General features: G+C 43.4%; 1 protein-coding gene across 1 annotated transcript in view; it reads right to left on the bottom strand.

The window, feature by feature from the left end:
* Kiaa1549 (KIAA1549 ortholog) overlaps positions 1 to 17,207 on the bottom strand; it is an 84,556-nt gene that overhangs the window by 5,576 nt on the left and 61,773 nt on the right. Inside the window, exons 17-19 of the mRNA XM_005405541.1 lie at positions 14,338 to 14,384; positions 6,860 to 7,017; positions 1,849 to 1,994 (exon numbers count right to left, since the gene is read on the bottom strand). Coding sequence (XP_005405598.1) covers positions 1,849 to 1,994; positions 6,860 to 7,017; positions 14,338 to 14,384 — 351 coding nt within the window. The remainder of the gene's footprint in view (positions 1 to 1,848; positions 1,995 to 6,859; positions 7,018 to 14,337; positions 14,385 to 17,207) is intronic.

The following is a 17,207-nucleotide window of genomic DNA, read 5'->3' as shown; positions in this document are numbered from 1 at the left end:
CAAGTTCAAACCAGCACCTGGCCTTCCTCCATCCACCCCCACCCACTCCCTCAGCCCCACCAGGCCCCTGCTGCCAGGCCCCTGTGCTGCTGGGTGGAGAATAAGTAGGTGCAGACAGGGGCCAGCCCGGGGCTCCTGGCCCAGGGGGAGAATAGGGTAAGCCTGGGAAGCCTGTGAGGAAGGGAGCAGAGGCACCCCAGAGAGGTCAAAGGTCAGGGAAACCAGCAGATGCCAACGGAGGGACCATCCAGAGCCCCTGCCTCTGCCCTGGGCCCCAGAACACATGCGTGTGAGTCTCACTGGGACCGCAGAACCAGCTTGCATCTCACCCATCTAGTGCGGTCTGTGTGTGTGTGTGTGTGTGTGTGTGTGTGTGTGTGTGTCTGCCCTGTGTTTTCTACAGCTTTCTCTTTAACAAGTCATTTGCAATATAGTAGACAATAGTCCTCTGGTATTCCCAGGGTAAAATCTGCTACAAGTTCGACACAAATGTTACATTTTTCAGTGATTTTTGTTTTTCACATTTTTTCCAGTGGGGGGAAGAAACAATCTCAGGTTAGTGCACTACTACAGCAGCATGTGGTCCGTGAACTAAATCGGCGTCCTACAAGAAAAAATAACACTGACAGTAAGTTATCGGTGAAGAAAACACGGCCTCCAAAGCTCTGGCTCTTTTATTTCTATATTTCACTTCTCCAAGTTCCAGTAAAGAAACACTTCAAGGTGAACGTTATTGGATTTGACAGGAAAACCTAAAATACTTCGTACACCTAAGCTGGGTACAAAGAACGCAGAAAAAGAAGTGTGGACCAACTTTAAGCAAATATTTAGATCACAAGCCTAACAAATGTCTTTCAGGGAAAAATCACATCGGAAGTTGACTTCCTTTCCCTGAGTGGAAGCATTTGGTCAGGAGAGGAATCACTGTGGAGAAGGCATAGAAGGATGAAGAAAGCTGCAGTATAATGATAAACATAAAACTGAAAGCTATCATTTAGCTGGCATTTTCCTTTTCATGCTTGTTATCCCAGCACTTGGGAGGCTGAGGCAGGAGGATCGTTGTGAGTTTGAGGCCAGCCTGGGCTACAAAGTGAGTTCAAAACCAGCCTGAACTGCATGGCAAGACCCTGACTCAAAAAGATAAAGTATCCTGCAAGGATATAAAATTATCAAGAAAAACAGATGAGAGTACTACTAGAAATTCTGTGTCCATATTAACTAGAGGCCTCAAACGGAAGACATGTGACTGCCAAGGCCCCACACCAAGTGTGTGGTGCGAATCTATCCAGGAACAGTAGTCATGGTGGCAACAGGCTCTGTGTGGCCATCATGATGGGTGTGAATATATATAAAGAGCACCAATGTTTATAAAGCAATTGCACCAAAGATGAAGTCCAGATGTGATTCATCTTCAAGTTCAAATTCACTAAAGGCCTGAAATCAGCCTCATGAAAAATCCTTTCCTTTCCCAAAGGGGGAGAAAATTCATTTTTAAAAAATTTAATTTAATTTAATTTAATTTAATTTAATTTAATTTCTGTCTTTTTGAGACAGGGTCTCACTATGCAGTTCACGCTGGCCTTGAGCTCACTTTGTAGCCCAGGCTGGTTTCGAACTCCCAATGATCCTTCTGCCTCAGCCTCCTAAGTGTTGGGATTATAGGCATGGACTACCACGCCCAGGGGGAAGAAATTTATCACCTAAAACCTGCAAGTAAACACACAGGAAAGGCAAAAGTAGTAAGGGAGAGGGGAGCTTCTTTGAAACATAGGTTTTAAAAGCAGACCATCAATGCAACGAAGTGCTCAGGTGTGAATCTGAGGGAAGGGCCCAGCCCCAGGTACTCACGGCCTCTCTCCGGCCTGCATCGTCTTCCCCGTAAGCAGCCCAGCCTGGGCCCACGAACTGGCTGCCTCTCACGGCCGGGATTTCCACCGGCTGCGCCCCGATCCTGCTGGCGATTCCCACCTGTGTCAGGTGCTGGATCTGGGAGCCTGGAAGGAACACAGCACAGTGGGCTGGTCGGCATGTGTAGGCGAGGGAAGCTGCTGGGGAGGACCCCACCGGCTCCGACCACGGCTCCTTTCAGCGCAAGGGGAACGACCACGGTTCAAACAGCGCCGAGGCTGCTCCAGGTATGGTGCTTCCTGACAAAATGGGCTGCGCTGCTTCCTGCCTTTCAGCACAGGCCACTCTCCTGCCCTCACCGAGGCCTGGGGATGAAGGTCCCACTCCGCTGTGTCCGCGCGTTACGGCCAGGGTGGGCTTACTGATTGGAAGAAAGGAGCGAAAGGCTGGCAGCCACAGAGGCCGAAATCTGGTTCCTTTGCACTTGTGGCTTTGAGATTCACAAGGAGCTGAACACACAACAATATGCTTTGTTCTTATAAGGCAGTGTTCTGGTTATATCGAGATGTCCCCCAAGAGCAAGTGGGGATTTTAGGAGGTGACTGGGGCCTATAGCTGACTTGCTGCTAGGAGGCCAGGTCTGCTTGGAAGAGCAGGTGTCTGGGTCTGGCCTGGAAGGGCGTCCTTCCTCCCCTCCCGCTGCTTCCTGTCTGCCATGAGGTAAGCGGCTCCCCTCCGCCCAATCCCTTCCACCGCGCCGCCCTGCCTTGGAGCTGCTGGCAATGGACCGAAACCTCTACAAACTGTGACCCATAGTCAACTGCTCCTTTAAGTTGAGGCTGGTGGGCACTGTATATCCAAGACAGGAGCAGTGACTAAGCCAGGCAGGCAGGGAATGTACTCATTTGAATTCAAAACATTGAAGTCCATTATACTCACACTGTTACCATAACCCAACCAGAGCACACTCGCCCCGCGTGGTCAGGGAGGGCCACGCCAGCCAGCTCTCTGGTGCGAACTCCCCTCCCCTATGTCCCTATGTAGCTCTGAAAGCCAGGTGTCAAAAGACCTGTTTTCCTCCCTTGTCAACTTTCAGCATATGGAAATATCTCTACACTGCAAATTAAGGGAGAGGAAAAAAGTGATGTTTAGTGAATTATTTTATTTGTTTGTAGTGCTGGGGACAGAACCCAGGGCCTTGAGCATGCAGGAAAGCATTTTACTGCTGAGCTATACCCTAAGCCCTCAAAAGTGGTCTTTAAACTCTTGTGAAATAATACACTTATTTCCAAATGCTCCGAGGATCATCGGATCCAGCAGTGATGTTTCAGGTCCCAAGAGTTCGCAGGGTTCTCCACCTCCCACTCCCCGTGTCTGCTTATTAACCCCAACTAACCTACTGCACTTTTAAAGCAAGGGCTCCTCCGTGGTTTTATTTGGATACATGATGATAACGAAAGGTCACAGAACATTAGCTAGGCTTCTGCCACAGCACCGGACTCTCTGTAAGCACTTGTCTATTTCTGAAAACTCAACGGCAGCACTAATGCTGTTTGGCGCTGTCTCCTCAGTAGACAAGCAGATCTTCCGAGGAGCTGTGAACACACCCTGGGTGTGCTCTCCAGCGTTTCAGCAGTCTGATCAACTGCGAGGGGAGAAAGCGGACCTTTTGTGTTAAATCACAAGATGGCTGAAATCCTAATCCAGTCATGACTTTGTATCTTGTTTCAGTCATTTCTCAATACAGCCAGAATTCCCCCTACTGGACATGGAACCCAGCAAACCTGGAGCCAACCCAGCCCCACCTGTGACAAGCTACACCACGTGGGGCAGCTGCCGCCTCCACTCCTCACATCAAGAGCAGAAAGTCAGTTCAAGGATGAGAGAACACGAAAGAGACCGAGTACCAACCACACGGGCAGCAACTAGTGAATCTCAAATTCCTCTTTTCCAGCTTTCTTCATTTTAAAAAGCTGTATGATTTATTCACTGATGTACTTACACTGGGTGTCTAGAGACCTGACAACGCTTCGGCTTTCTGAATAATTCTGGGATAAACATCTTGGCACACGTTTTTCCCCGAATATTTTGGATTTGGAGGTTAGAGGGGTCCTGTAGTCCCAGAAACAAAATCACTAAATAAATGTTCATGAGTCCTAAGGCCAAATTATTTTCCAATATGTAATGATTTATACCACTGCTGGAAATAATGCAATAATAATCACAACAATGGGATCATAATGCATCACTCAAAGTATATGATATGCCAGGAAGTATTCGGGGCACTTTACATCTGCTATTTTATTCAATCAGCAAAACAACTGAAAGCAATGAATACTAATAACCCCCATATGCAGGTTTTGCCACACCATATTCTTATGAAAATAATTTCATGATCATAACTGTACCCCACAGTTTTAATCTGTATTTCTTCAATTATTCTCAAGACTAGGCTTTTTTCCTGGCTTGCTTTTTTATAGGGCACATGTGCACACACATGCATGCACATATCTCTTTTGTGAATTCTTTCTTGCCATCCTTTGCTCCTTTGACTTTTGAGGTTTGCCCATTTGGTGATTTATACGCGCCATCCTCTATCATAAAAATGCCTCTGGGTCAGAGAGGGTGTGGTGATGCATGCCTGGAATCCCAGCACGCTGGGAGGCTGAGAAAGGAGGATTCCAAGTTTGTACCCAGGCTGGGCAATTTAGCAAGTTAGTGACAGCCAGTATCAAAAACAAAGGGCTGGGGATGGAGCTCTTCAAAGGTCATGGGTTCTATCCCCAGGACTGGGAAAAAAAGCTCTTGGCCAACATGTGCTGTAAATTTTTCCTAGGTGCTATTTGTTTTAGATCTATATATATTTGATAATTTTCTATAGTCAAAAATGTAATTCTAATAAATCTTAATACTTTACAATATCACTTCTGACCAGAAAGTATTAAATATGGCAACTTCCTCTTCAACATGTAACTTCTATGTTCATCTAGACAGTTTAATTAAAAATTAGTACATCTGAATTTTGTTTAGTGTTCACGCTATGGAGCAAAGTCTCAACATGCAGACTCCACGCAAAGCACAGCACCTGGAAATCTGAGAAAGCTGTAAGCTATCAGGACACACGATGTGCTTCGTGGACTACCAGACACGAAAGACACAAGAGTTTCCTAGAAGACCATAACGAAAAAATAGCACCAATTACTGCAAATTTGGAAGGGGCCTAAAGTAACTTCTTGATGACATTTCACATTCACCAGAAAGTTGGATAATAGCAAAATACATCAATTAACATGAATGGTTCCTCTCATTAAAGCTTCAGTCATAATTCATAACAGCTAAATCTTGGAAGCACGCTGTATGTCCATCAACAGATGAATGGGTGAAGAAAATGTGGTATTTACACACCATGGAGTACTATTCTGCCACGAAGAAGGATAAACTTGAGGCATATGTAGAGAAAGGGATGCTCCTTAGGGCCAGAATGTTAAGTGAAATCAATCAGACACACGCTTAAGTATCACATGGTTTCTTTTACACAAGAAACCTAAAACATAAATAAAGAGCAAAATAAAAGATAGATCATTGGAAGTAAGGAGGTAGGTTTTCCTTAAATAGAAAGGGGATCAAGAGTTGGGGGCAGAGAGGAGGGAATGAAAAAAGAATTAAGATGTGTTGTGCACATGTACAAACTCCCCATAAAGTAATCATGTACTGCAAGCATGTACTAATAAAAAATAAAAAGGAAACGAATGAGGAAAATAAAAGAGTGACTTTGAGCTTCTGTAATAAAACACAGTGAGATGATACTGAAATTTAAGCATCAAAGTACGCAGAACTATACAAGAAACAAGAAGAATTTAAGATCTTCAGCTACACAGACTTTATTTTCTTTTTGGCTTTTCTGGTGCCAGGGATCAAACCCAAGGACTCCTGCATGCTAGGCAAGCACTCTACCCCTGCGGCCCTATGCAGAGACTGTAGGAACACGGAATAGCATTTACAAATAGACCTTTCACAGTGTCGTTATCATGAGTTGAAGTTTCATGAAATGAAACAGTAATCTGGTATTTGGGCTACAAACTTGAACATCAGGTAAACTGATGGGGTGATCCAGCCGTCTGCTATAAAGAATCTCAAGGCAGGGCATGGTGGTGCACACCTGTAATCCCAGCACTTTTGGAGGCTGAGGCAGGAGGATTATAAATTTGAGCTCATCCTGGACAACTCAGCAAAACCTTGTCTCAAAGCAAAAAATAATAAACATTCTGGGAATGTAGCTCAGTGCAAAGGCCCTGGGTTCCAGTCCTAGCACCAAAAAGGAAAAAAAAAAGGCAAAAAAAGAGCTTCAGTAATAAACCTAAAACTCTCAGGAGACTCTCAATTTTTTTCTTTTTTTTGTCTCATTTTCTGAAAAATACGTTAATTCTTAACCTGTCATTATTGAGGACACTGAATTCAGAACGCACTATTCATACTTGTTTCTTCCTTTCCTAAAATTCAGAAAGCTCTTCCTTTTCACAGATATTGAAATGTCTCAAAAACAACAGCACTTAGACTGTCGCAATGCAAATGGGCCTATCACAATTTCTAAAACTCCAGAGGAAATGTAATCACTACATTTTAATTGCAGTCTTTAAAAACCTGGATCTTTATATTGACTATACTAAGTATTGGACTTCTGGAAGTCAACCAAACCACACAAAATGTTCCTCAGATCCACTAAATAATTATTTCTACATTTTTTCAAAAGCAAAAATGCATTTACTGTCTGACTGTATAACCTCCACCCCAGCAGCATCCGGAGCGCTCTGGAAGAGCCCCTTCCGTTTCCGGAGGCGTGTGGAGTGGCCTTCCCCGAAGAAGTGGCCACACCCCGGGCACAGGGTCAGGAACCCAGGATCAGGTCAGCCACGACCTCCGCCCGGGCTCTTCTCCCTCCAAGGACAGGAGCTCGGCAGCTCTGGCCTCGGGGCAGCCCGCCCACTCCGCGGGTGGACAGCCCAGCACGTACCTGCGGTGCCCCCGACGGGCCGGGGCCGGGCCACTGGCGGCCTCTCCTCCGCGTAGACCCCGCGGGCGGCCAGGGGGGCTTCTGCAGCTGCCTGCGGCTGTGGGGCGTCGGGGGGCCCCAGCTCCGGCGACGGCAGCAAGCCAGGACCAAAGCTGGGCCTAAAGGCAAAGCACACCGGCATCAGGGCTCTGAGTCCCGGAGTTCGCCCTGGACCCCAGGATGGCGGCTCTCTCTGCTTCCACTCTTCCCTCAGGGTCCTACCTCATACCCCAGCAGGAAGCCTGGGGATCTAACACCCAGGCCGCATGACTGCATGTACTTCTGCCATTAGAAACAAACGAGAAAAAGGAACACACTCCTTTCTGAAACAAAGGAAGGCACAGTCAAGTGCCCGGGTCTGCTAATCACTAGGATTGCCCTAACCTGAGGTCCTCAGCCCTGGCTGCACTGAGCAGCACCTGGGGGGATTTTAGAACTTCTGAGGCCCACGCTGCACCCCAAAGCCAAACAGAACCTCCAGTGCAACCGGGACGATTTTGAAATTCTGCGATGGTCTAGTTGCCCAGCAAAGCTGAAAACCAATGTTCTAAAGCAGTGTTTTCAAACTTTTTGATCCCTGAACCCTTGAACATTCATAAGAATTTTTGAGAAGCTGAGCACAGTGCACACACCTGTAATCTCAGCTACCTGGGAGGCTGAGGCAGGAGGCTTGCACATTTCCTGTAAAACTTAGGGAGGCCCCTGTCTTAAATGAAAAAATGAAAAGGGCTAGGGATGTAGCTCAGGGGTAGAGGTCCTGGGTTCAATCTCTAGTACAAGAAAAAAGAAAAACTGAGGACTCCCAAGACCATTTGTTTATGTGGATTATATCTATCAGTATTTACAGTACTAGGCGAGGCATGGTGGTGCTTGTAATCCCAATACTGAGGAAGCTGAGGCAGGAGGATCGCTGCAAGTTCGAGGCCAGCCTGAACTAAGTAGTGAGAGTAAACCTCACTAAAAAAACACTGTATTAAAAATTAAGCAATATTTTAAATGTTTTTAAAATTCATTTAAAAATAATACAAACCTGTATTAACATTAACAACTTTCATGAACGTAACTATAATCTTCAACCCTTCTCCCAAATTAGTGAAAAAATGATCCTCACATGTTTCACAATCAGCAGGCATTTGTTATTTTAGGAAGAAAATCTCTCACAGAATAGTCTCAGAAAAAGAAGGTTCTATTAATAACCTTTTAAGATAATATTTAAAAACATTTCAATTTTTTTGATACCACACCAAAACTCAGCGTTTGTTTGTTTGTTTTTGTCTTTTTGAGACAGGGTCTCACTATGTAGTTTACCCTGGCCTTGAATTCACTTTGTGGCCCAGCTGGTCTTGAACTCCCACTGATCCCCCTGCCTCAGCCTCCCGAGTGCTGGGATTACAGGCGTGCACCACCACGCCTGGCTAAAAAACTCAATGTTGATTCTCAAACAATATCAAGAACTTTTCCTACTCTGCTCCACTATATTCCTTTGTCTTGCATTTTGAATGGGACCGTTAACCCACGCACAATTTTATGACATTTGTCATTTGGAAAATACCAGTTCTCTCAGTCAGGAAGACCTCATGGGTATTAACACATTCCACTTCACAGTATCCAGAAATCTCATTCTTGTCCCCACCCTATCTGGTATCACCTCCTACTCACCCAGTAAATTCTTTTCGGTACCAGCATGTGTCAAGCTCATGGGGCAGACAAAAGTTTCCTAAAATGATTCTTTCCTTGAAAGCTCAGCATTACCACTGGCAACACATACCGACTATTGTTTTTCTCAAAATGACAGGCTCACTTGGTGCATTTCCAAAACAGCGTCTGCCAAACTCACAAGTCTGTACAGCAATTTTGCAAGGTGTTTGTTCCAGTGAAAAGCAAGGAAGCAGTTCGTTTGGTTGTCTCAATTCAGGCAAGCAAACGCTTTCCTTTAAGAATCAAGATTCAGCAGAAGTGCCTTATTCATACAGAGCTTCCTCTTTGATAACAGACTCAAAACACCAATCTTCCTTCCTTCCGTTCTTGCAATACTAGGGAATCGAACCCAGGGCCTTCACATTCAGCTTTGTCCCCAGCCCTTTTTCCTTCTTTTATTCTGAGACAGGGTCTCACTAAATCACTAAGTGCCTGGGCTGGGTTCAACTTGCAATCCTCCTGCCTCAGCCACCCAGAGTGCTGGGATTATAAGTGTGCGTCACCATGCCCAGCTAAATTTAATAATTTCTTAGGAGTTAATCAAGGACATATTAACCTAACTCTGGCTTTTCTGTAACTGCACACGCACGGTAAAGTATTCCACCGCTGCTCATGAGGGGTGGTAGCACTGTCTGGATTCCTGCAGAGGCACCAGCTTTGACCCACCTTAGTCAAAGCATCAACACTGATGGAAAAGTCAAATAAAGTGTTAACATTATTATGGAAATAGTTTTGACCTCACAGACCCCCTGACAGGATCTCACGGACCCTCGAAGGGTTTGAGAACCCCACCTTCAGAATCACTCTTAAGATGAAACTCAAGAATAAAAGATTATAGTCTATTTCAGTTCTTTGCAGTTAACAGATCCAACCAGTTGGATCGGGTGTAGACAGATGAGCCTTTGTCCTATACTGGAGCATTTCTCGTAAGTGAAAAGCCAGATGATGTGCATTACTCCCTTTAAATAAGTGCTGCTGATTTAGATGGACCCCAGGGGGAGAGGTTCGCCACCCTGACTGCAGATCTAAGACAAACTAGATCACATGGTGCTTCTGTATTTTTGCTGTTGTTTCATTTTTCTTTGGGGTTTTTTTTTGTTTTGCCTCTTTATGGGGGTCTCACTATGTTGACCTGGCCAGCCTGAACTCCTGGGTTCAAGAGATCCTCCTGCCTCAGTCTCTGAGTCGCTGGGAGTACAGGTGTGTGCCTCTGTGCCCAGCCTGTGTCCTTATCTGTAACTTCTGTCCTGGTCATCTAGGCTCATCTGGACACTTTTGCCTTTGTTGTTTTTGGGCCAAAAATTATGCCTGAGTAGGGGAGAAAGCAAACCCTTTTGAAATTGAGGGAGAATAAAGAAAATTAACAGAAAAGGAAGGAGAAAGCAGGTTCCAATCTTACTTCCGAGTGACTTCTGGTCACTGAAGGGCTTGTTGAGTTTGATTTCTGAGATTCACTCTTTTTCTCCAAGTCCATCTTTGTAATGAGTCAATTACCCTCTCCGTGGGTCTATCTAGAAGCTCTATTCTGTTCCGGTGGCCTGTTGACACCACACTGTCTTAACCTGACAGTGACTTCTAACACTGAGACTAGTCCAGTGCTCTATCCTTCTTGCTCAAAGCCTTTCTCTTTATACTTCCATACACATTTTAGAATCAGATTTAGAATTAATTTCCTCAAACTAAGGGAACTCTGAATGGGCTTGAATTGGAGAACCACATGTGGTGGCGCACGCCCCTAATCCGAACACTCAGGAGGCTGAGGCAGAAGGATCGCCTCGAGTTCAAGGCCAGCCTGGGCTACACAGTGAGTTCAAGGCCAACCTGGACTACATAGTGAGACCTTGTCTCAAAAGCAAACAAACAAACAAGAAAAGATCACTTGAGGAAACTGACGTTATAAAAATAATGAGTTCCCTCTCTTTAAAGGGCTTAAGCATCTTTAGTTGGATTTATTCCAAAGTATTTTATATTTTTGAATCCTACTTTAGACGGTGTCTTTGACTTTAAAAATTTTTCTATTTGTTACTTATATGCAGAAATAAAACAGTTTTGTACACTGATCTTGCATCTATTTACCTTGGAGTTTTGTCTTGCTAATTAGCCGTCTTACTTAAATTCTCTTAATTCTAACAATTTACATGTTGATATTTTAGGAAGAGAAAATCCTATCATCTATAAATAATAACAGTATTATTTTTTGTTTGAATGTTGTACTCTTTGTTCCTTCACCTTGCTAGGAGTCCTAGTTCCATGCTGAACAGAAATACAGACTCCCCCGCTCCACTTCCAAGGAGGATGCTTACTGCCCCAAGCCCCGGGGGGTCCCTGATGATGTGAGCGCTTCCTCTACATGCTGTGCTATGTTTTTCCTACACAAACCTACTTATGGTGAATTTTCACCTGTTCACTTAGAGAAGGCACTTTTTGGCTTCTCGGTGGCATATCCAAACTGCCTGCATCACTACACTTTATGTTTTGGGACTAAAACAGTACTGAGTATGATAAGGGTACTTGGACACAATACATGATACCACTGTCTACAGTCTGATGACTGCAATGGTGATGAAGTGACTGACTACAGGGCACTGATCCTTCATTCTGCCACCCACCAGCTGCCTCCTTTGCATATTCATCAATCCCATGAGTTATAAGGGGTCAAATCCCTGCAATATTCCCAGGACATGTTTGCCACCATTTAATCACAATCATAATAATTTCTCATCCATAAAATGTTTTCACCTCAGCAGGTGAACTTTGCATGTGGTATGTATTTGACAAGCTCAGATCTCTTTGCCAAAATACTTTTTATCAGAACAGAGAAGTTCACTTCTGGCTGTTGTTTTTTTGTTGTTCAGTACCATGGTTACCATGAATAGATGTGGAACTTTCTCTGTACCTATCAAAATGAGATTTCCCTCCTTAGTTCACTTTAAGGCAGTGCATTACGTGTGTGTGTTTAAATGCCAAATCACCCTTGCATTACTGGAATAAATACAATCTGTTGTAATATGATGTCCTTTTCTTTTTTTTTTCTTTTTCTTTTTGAGATAGAGTCTCACTGCAGTTCACGCTGGCCTTGAGCTCACTTTGTAGCCCAGGCTGGTCTCGAACTTGCAACGATCCTTCTGCCTCAGCCTTCCGAGTGCTGGGATTACAGGTGTGTGCCTTCCTTGGTGTTTGGCAAAATTCACTGCTGAAGCCATCTGGGCCTGGAGTTTCCTTTATGGGAAGAATTTTAATTATAATTTCAACTTTTTAATAGTTATATGACTATTCGGGTTTTCTCTTTTAAAATTTTTCCATTTCAAATGTATAAACACAGTTGTTCATAAAGATCCTTTCATGTCTGTAAGATCTGTAGTAATGTGCCATTTCACTCCTTGTATTAATAATGCGTTACACAGAATATTTCACCAAGCTTGCCAAGGGATTTATCAATTTTATTAGCTTTCAAAGAGCTAATTTTTTACCTTATTGATCCTCTCTATTATGGTATTTGTTTTCTATTTTGCTAGTTTTCTTATTTTTATTAATTTCTTTCTTCTACTTCATTTAATTATTCTCTTTTTAACATCTTGAGATGAATAATTAGATTGTAGAATTTTAGCCATGTTTTTCCAGGTAGATTCATTTAAGGCAACAGATTCCTTCTTTACCCTCTAGAATACTGCTATAGCCACACAACTATTGCTACATCCCACAACTTTCAATATGTTTTATTTTCATTATTACTCATTATAGAATGTGTTGTAATTTCCACTGTGATTTTTGTCAGTGTACTAAAGGTTATTTGGCAGGGTGCTGATATACTTGCAAAAGTATGGGGATTTTCTAGATATGTTTTATTATTAGTTCCTAATTTAATTTCACTAGAATGAGAAAATACACTGAGTGATTTTACTGCTTTGAAATTTGTTAAGATTTGTTAGAGCCCAGCATGTAGAAGTGTTTGGTTTTATTTATTCATTCACTCACTCACTTATTTATTGCCATACGCCGAAGACTGGTTGATGTGAGGAAAGAGCTCGACCACTGGGCTACACCCTTTGCCCTTAAATTTTTATTTTATTCATTTTTCTTTTTATTTATTTATTTTACTTTACCCATGTGAAAGTTGTTTTGTATCATGAGAACTGTATCTTCTTTTTTAATTTTTTTTCCAGTACCGGGAATCGAACTCACGACCTTGCGCTTGCCAGGCAGGCAACGTGCCGGTGAGCTAAATCCCCAGCCCCCGAGAACCGTATCTTCATTTAAATGTTTCCATATAACAGTATTCATGTACGTGATGACTAAACACAGTGATGTGTATTCAGGGCTACTTGTCAACAATAAATGCTATTTACTAAACTTGTTACATGTTTTAAAATCTGACTTTCATGGTTTCAAAATAAGTAACTTTTATAAAGCTGGTGGCTCAGCAGTTACTAAGGGGCCATTTTGGAAAAAAGAAAGAAACTCTAAAGGCTTAAGGTAAACTTTCCCATTACATTCTTACATTATTAAAATTATTTTAAAAGCAGGTATCTCTTGCAGTTATTGAGTGTCAATTAGATCAAGTTGATTATCCGTATCTTTCAAACCTTCCATGTCCTTCCTGTCTTTATATTTTTATCTCTAATAAGTCTAATACCAATCTTTAATCCAGTCAAATAATTTTTGTTTTTTAATTGGAACCCTCACAGTCACTGAGTATAACTGCATATCATCCCATAGCACCCTTCTACATGTCCCACCCATTCTACTGTTCTTCTCCCATTTCATATCTTCTTTTAGATTATTTTAAAATTACTTTATTTTTCCTTATCTTACATGTAAGTACTTTTCAGCTTTATTTTAGTGAATTACCCTAAAAACCATACCACAATTCTTGACATAAAACAGGCAAGCGATATCCGCCTGTAATCCCAGTACTCTGGAGGCTGAGGCAGGACGAGGCAAGTTTGAGCTCAGCCAGGGCAATATGGTGACTTAGACCTTGCCTCAAAATGAAAAAAATGAAAAAGGGATGGGAGTGTAGGTCAGTGTGAAGGCCTGGGTTTAGTTCTCGGTACCACAAAACAAAACCAGTCTAACATAAATTAGTACTTTTATATCTTCCCAGACCATGAAACTTATCTCCATATTTAGCACAGTAAATGTAATTATCGTAAAATCTGGGTCTGACAGCTCCATTATCTAGATCCTCTATGATTCCATTTCATCTGTTTCTCCTGACTTTTTAGAAACTGTATTTTTTTCTTCTCTGATGCCTGGCCGTGCACACATACACGTGGATGACACCTGCTGCGGCAGTGATGTGAGGCCCGGGGCTGGGTACCTATGCGTCAAGGGGCTCTGTACTGATGCCTGCAGGCAGCCATCCCTGGTCACCGCTCGGAGCTGAGCTTCAGTCCCTGAAGGAAGTCACTGATCTCCACGAGTCACCATCCCCCCCAGGCACGAGGTCCCCGGCTGGAAGGGCCCCATCTTGCTGCAGGCCCTGTCATCCCTGAGGTTGGACATTTTTAGTATCTTGCCCGGTGTCCTCAGCAGGATGACTGGCCTGATTTCTCCAATATGTCATTACAGTAGCAAAGCTGAAATCCCAACCGTGAATCTTGCCTTTTTAGGTTACATCAGGAGAACACACCTCAGAGCTCTGCATCGGCTCACAATGGTTACAGACACGAGTTCACACAACTACAAAGACAGCAGCCCATGTGAGAAGGTCACAACATATTTTGTTCAGAAAACTTTACCTTGGCAATGGGCCAGATGGGGGAGTCATTCCATAGTCTTCGTATCTCTGGAAGAAATCCAAAAGAACATGCAGATTAATATTCAACACTTATAATAAAGTGACAACAGCAAGTGTATAAACTTTCAGGCTTGTAGGATCAACTTTCAGGAGGATTATTTTCTCATTAGAACTTAGCATGCTACGGGGCATCGTGCCATCAAGTAATGTCTGAGTTTCGGTTTGGAGAATTGGGTTACCAGGCTTTAGGCAATGTAAGACCAAAGCCAGCTGTGACGGCATCTGCAGTGCCAGCACTTTGGAGGCTGAGGCAGAAGGCTCTCTTGAATCCATGCATTTCAGACCACCTGGGGCAATACAGCAATACTATGGCTCAATCCCCAGCACCACAAAAACAAAACAAAAAACTACACAATTACTTTCTAACTCTTTCCTTCTTTTGTACAATGTAACTAAAAATGTTAATAATAAGACAGGCTTTCTAAACCAGGGGTGGAGTTGCACATCTGTAATCCCAGCACTCGGGATGCTGACGCAGGAGGATCACTGTGAGTTTGAGGTCAGCCTCAGCTACAAAGTGAGTTCAAGGCCAGCCTGAAGTGTATAGTAAAACCCTGTCTCAAAAAAACAAAAAAAAGATAGTCAGTAAGAGGGGCTTTTTGTACCTGTTTGGCTCTCTAGGCTACGTTGCTACAAACCGTATCTTCTGCTCAGAGGCGGTATAAGTGACCACACACAGCACAAGCGACTCTCCCACCCTGGTCACCAGATCCAGTGGGTGCCAGCAACAACTCAAACATCCCAAGAAACTAACCCATCGGAAACTGTATCACAGCCAGGTGTGGTGGTGATGCCTATAATCCCAGCACTCTGGAGGCTGAGGCAGGAGGATCTCAAGTTCAGGCCTAGCCCAGACTACAAAGAAAGACCCTTTCTCAAAAACAAAACAAAACAAAAAAACCCCCAAAAAACCACCAAGCATGGTGGTACACACCTGTAATCCCAGCACTGGGGAGACTGAGGCAGGAGGATCATTGAGAATCCGAGACCAGCCTGGGCTACAAAGTGAGCTCAAGGCCAGCCTGAACTGCATAGCGAGACCCTGTCTCAAAAAGACAAACAAACAAACAAAAACCCCCAAATAACAAAGAAGTGGTACCATGTTGTAAAACGCTATAAAAACAGAAAGGATACAAAGAAACCAGAAGTTAGAGAGCTCCTGAAAGATGAAGGGGTCCCGTCAGTTTCTGACCATCTTTTTGTGTGGAAGGGGGCCCTGGCTTCCTCCTACAGCTTGTTTTACTTGAGTTAATTTCAACTAACCAGCGGCCCTTGCACTAAAACACTGCTCCCTTGGAAAAAAAAACACACAATGAAGACATCGGTTGTGCTCCATGTGCAATCCCCACAGGCTGGCCCTAGCATACGCAGGAGTCCCATGTTAACACTGGCGCGGCTGTGAGTCAGCACTTCAGAATCAAGTATCCGGCAGGACAGTGACAGACAGAGTCTGACCAACTGCAGCCAGTTCGCACCAATCGCTCGCCTGCAATCAGGTGGAGAAGAAAACCTTACGGAGGTCCCAGCAGGGAGAAGAAGCTATAATGGGTTTCCAGGAGGTGAGGGAGGAAAAGCAGCTTTGATTCCTTTCCCAGAAACTACTGGGAAACCTGGAACTGGATACAGATCATTCACAATGGCCTGAGCTTGTTGGAGTTTTAAAACATATACTCATAAGTGAAATAAATCAGACATACATGTGCAAGCACCGCATTGTTTCAGTAGTGTAAAACCTGGAAGAGTTCATTTAAACTAGGAGGTATGATAGACATTGTGAAATGATAGGAAAATGCTCAAGAGTAAAGGGCAATTGGGATGTAGGAAAAGAAAAGGGAAAGGAGGAGAAATTTTGTATGTATGTATATACAGGATATTAACATAGTTGTTCTACTGTCTTCTATTTCTTTGCTGAAAGAAACTGTCAGTGAGTCCTTGATTGATCAATATTGCATGTCTCTAGCTGTTTTCATGAGAAACCACTTTGAAGATATCAATATGTAATACAACAAGCATTGTTAATTCCCTACCACTTTGTTTGTAACTCCATACTGTCTGTACTGTTCTTTTGCTATTTTGTAAAAGGTTGTCTGTCTGTCAATGTTTTCCTCCTTTTATTTAAAAAAAAAAAACAAAAAACATATTCTTAGGCAATTTTTTAAAAATTCAAGCTTACCACTTCTCAGGATTTCTCGAGGTCTAAGTGATAAACTTATAGAAAAGAGTGGAAAACAGCTCTCCGCTGTGTTAAAGCAGGGTGAGACATTTCAGCTTACTGTAGTCAGAAAAAGGATGTCCTGTTTCAAAAGATGGCTTGTTTTATTTTCTTTTGTTTTGGAATCACTGGCAGAATTTCTGTGACCTGGCTGCAGGCATTTACTTTGGTAGATCACATCTGTGTAAATGCTTGGGGGACAAAATTGAATTTTAAAGTTTTAATCAGTTCTGTTAAAAAACTCTCTTTTAATGTGTCCCTTTCTTATGCCACGGACAGCTCAGGCCAGTAGAACATGACAGGTGAGTCACACAGCTGTGGTGTCTCAGACCGGCCTGAAGTACAGCAAGACAGGAAGGTCTGCTTATAAAAGGTCTTAGCTCAGGTGCTCACGCCTGACCTCTCAAGAGAGCACTGTGCTTTCGGGCAAGCAGAACATCAGCAGGCTGCCGGACCTCATCACCAACACCTCTACACCGGCAGAAGGGCCCAGATATCATCAGCTGGGACAGAAAGGCCCCTGCGGTAACAGGAGGCACTTTGAAATCCACATTCCTGTGGTTTTTTTCTGCAGTCAGAAGAAGCAAGGAAAAGGTGAT

This window comes from Chinchilla lanigera, unplaced genomic scaffold (assembly GCF_000276665.1).
Source record: "Chinchilla lanigera isolate Chin_1 unplaced genomic scaffold, ChiLan1.0 scaffold00093, whole genome shotgun sequence".
In the NCBI taxonomy this organism is placed as follows: Eukaryota; Metazoa; Chordata; class Mammalia; order Rodentia; family Chinchillidae; genus Chinchilla; species Chinchilla lanigera.
This window is presented reverse-complemented; position numbering and strand designations above follow the sequence as displayed.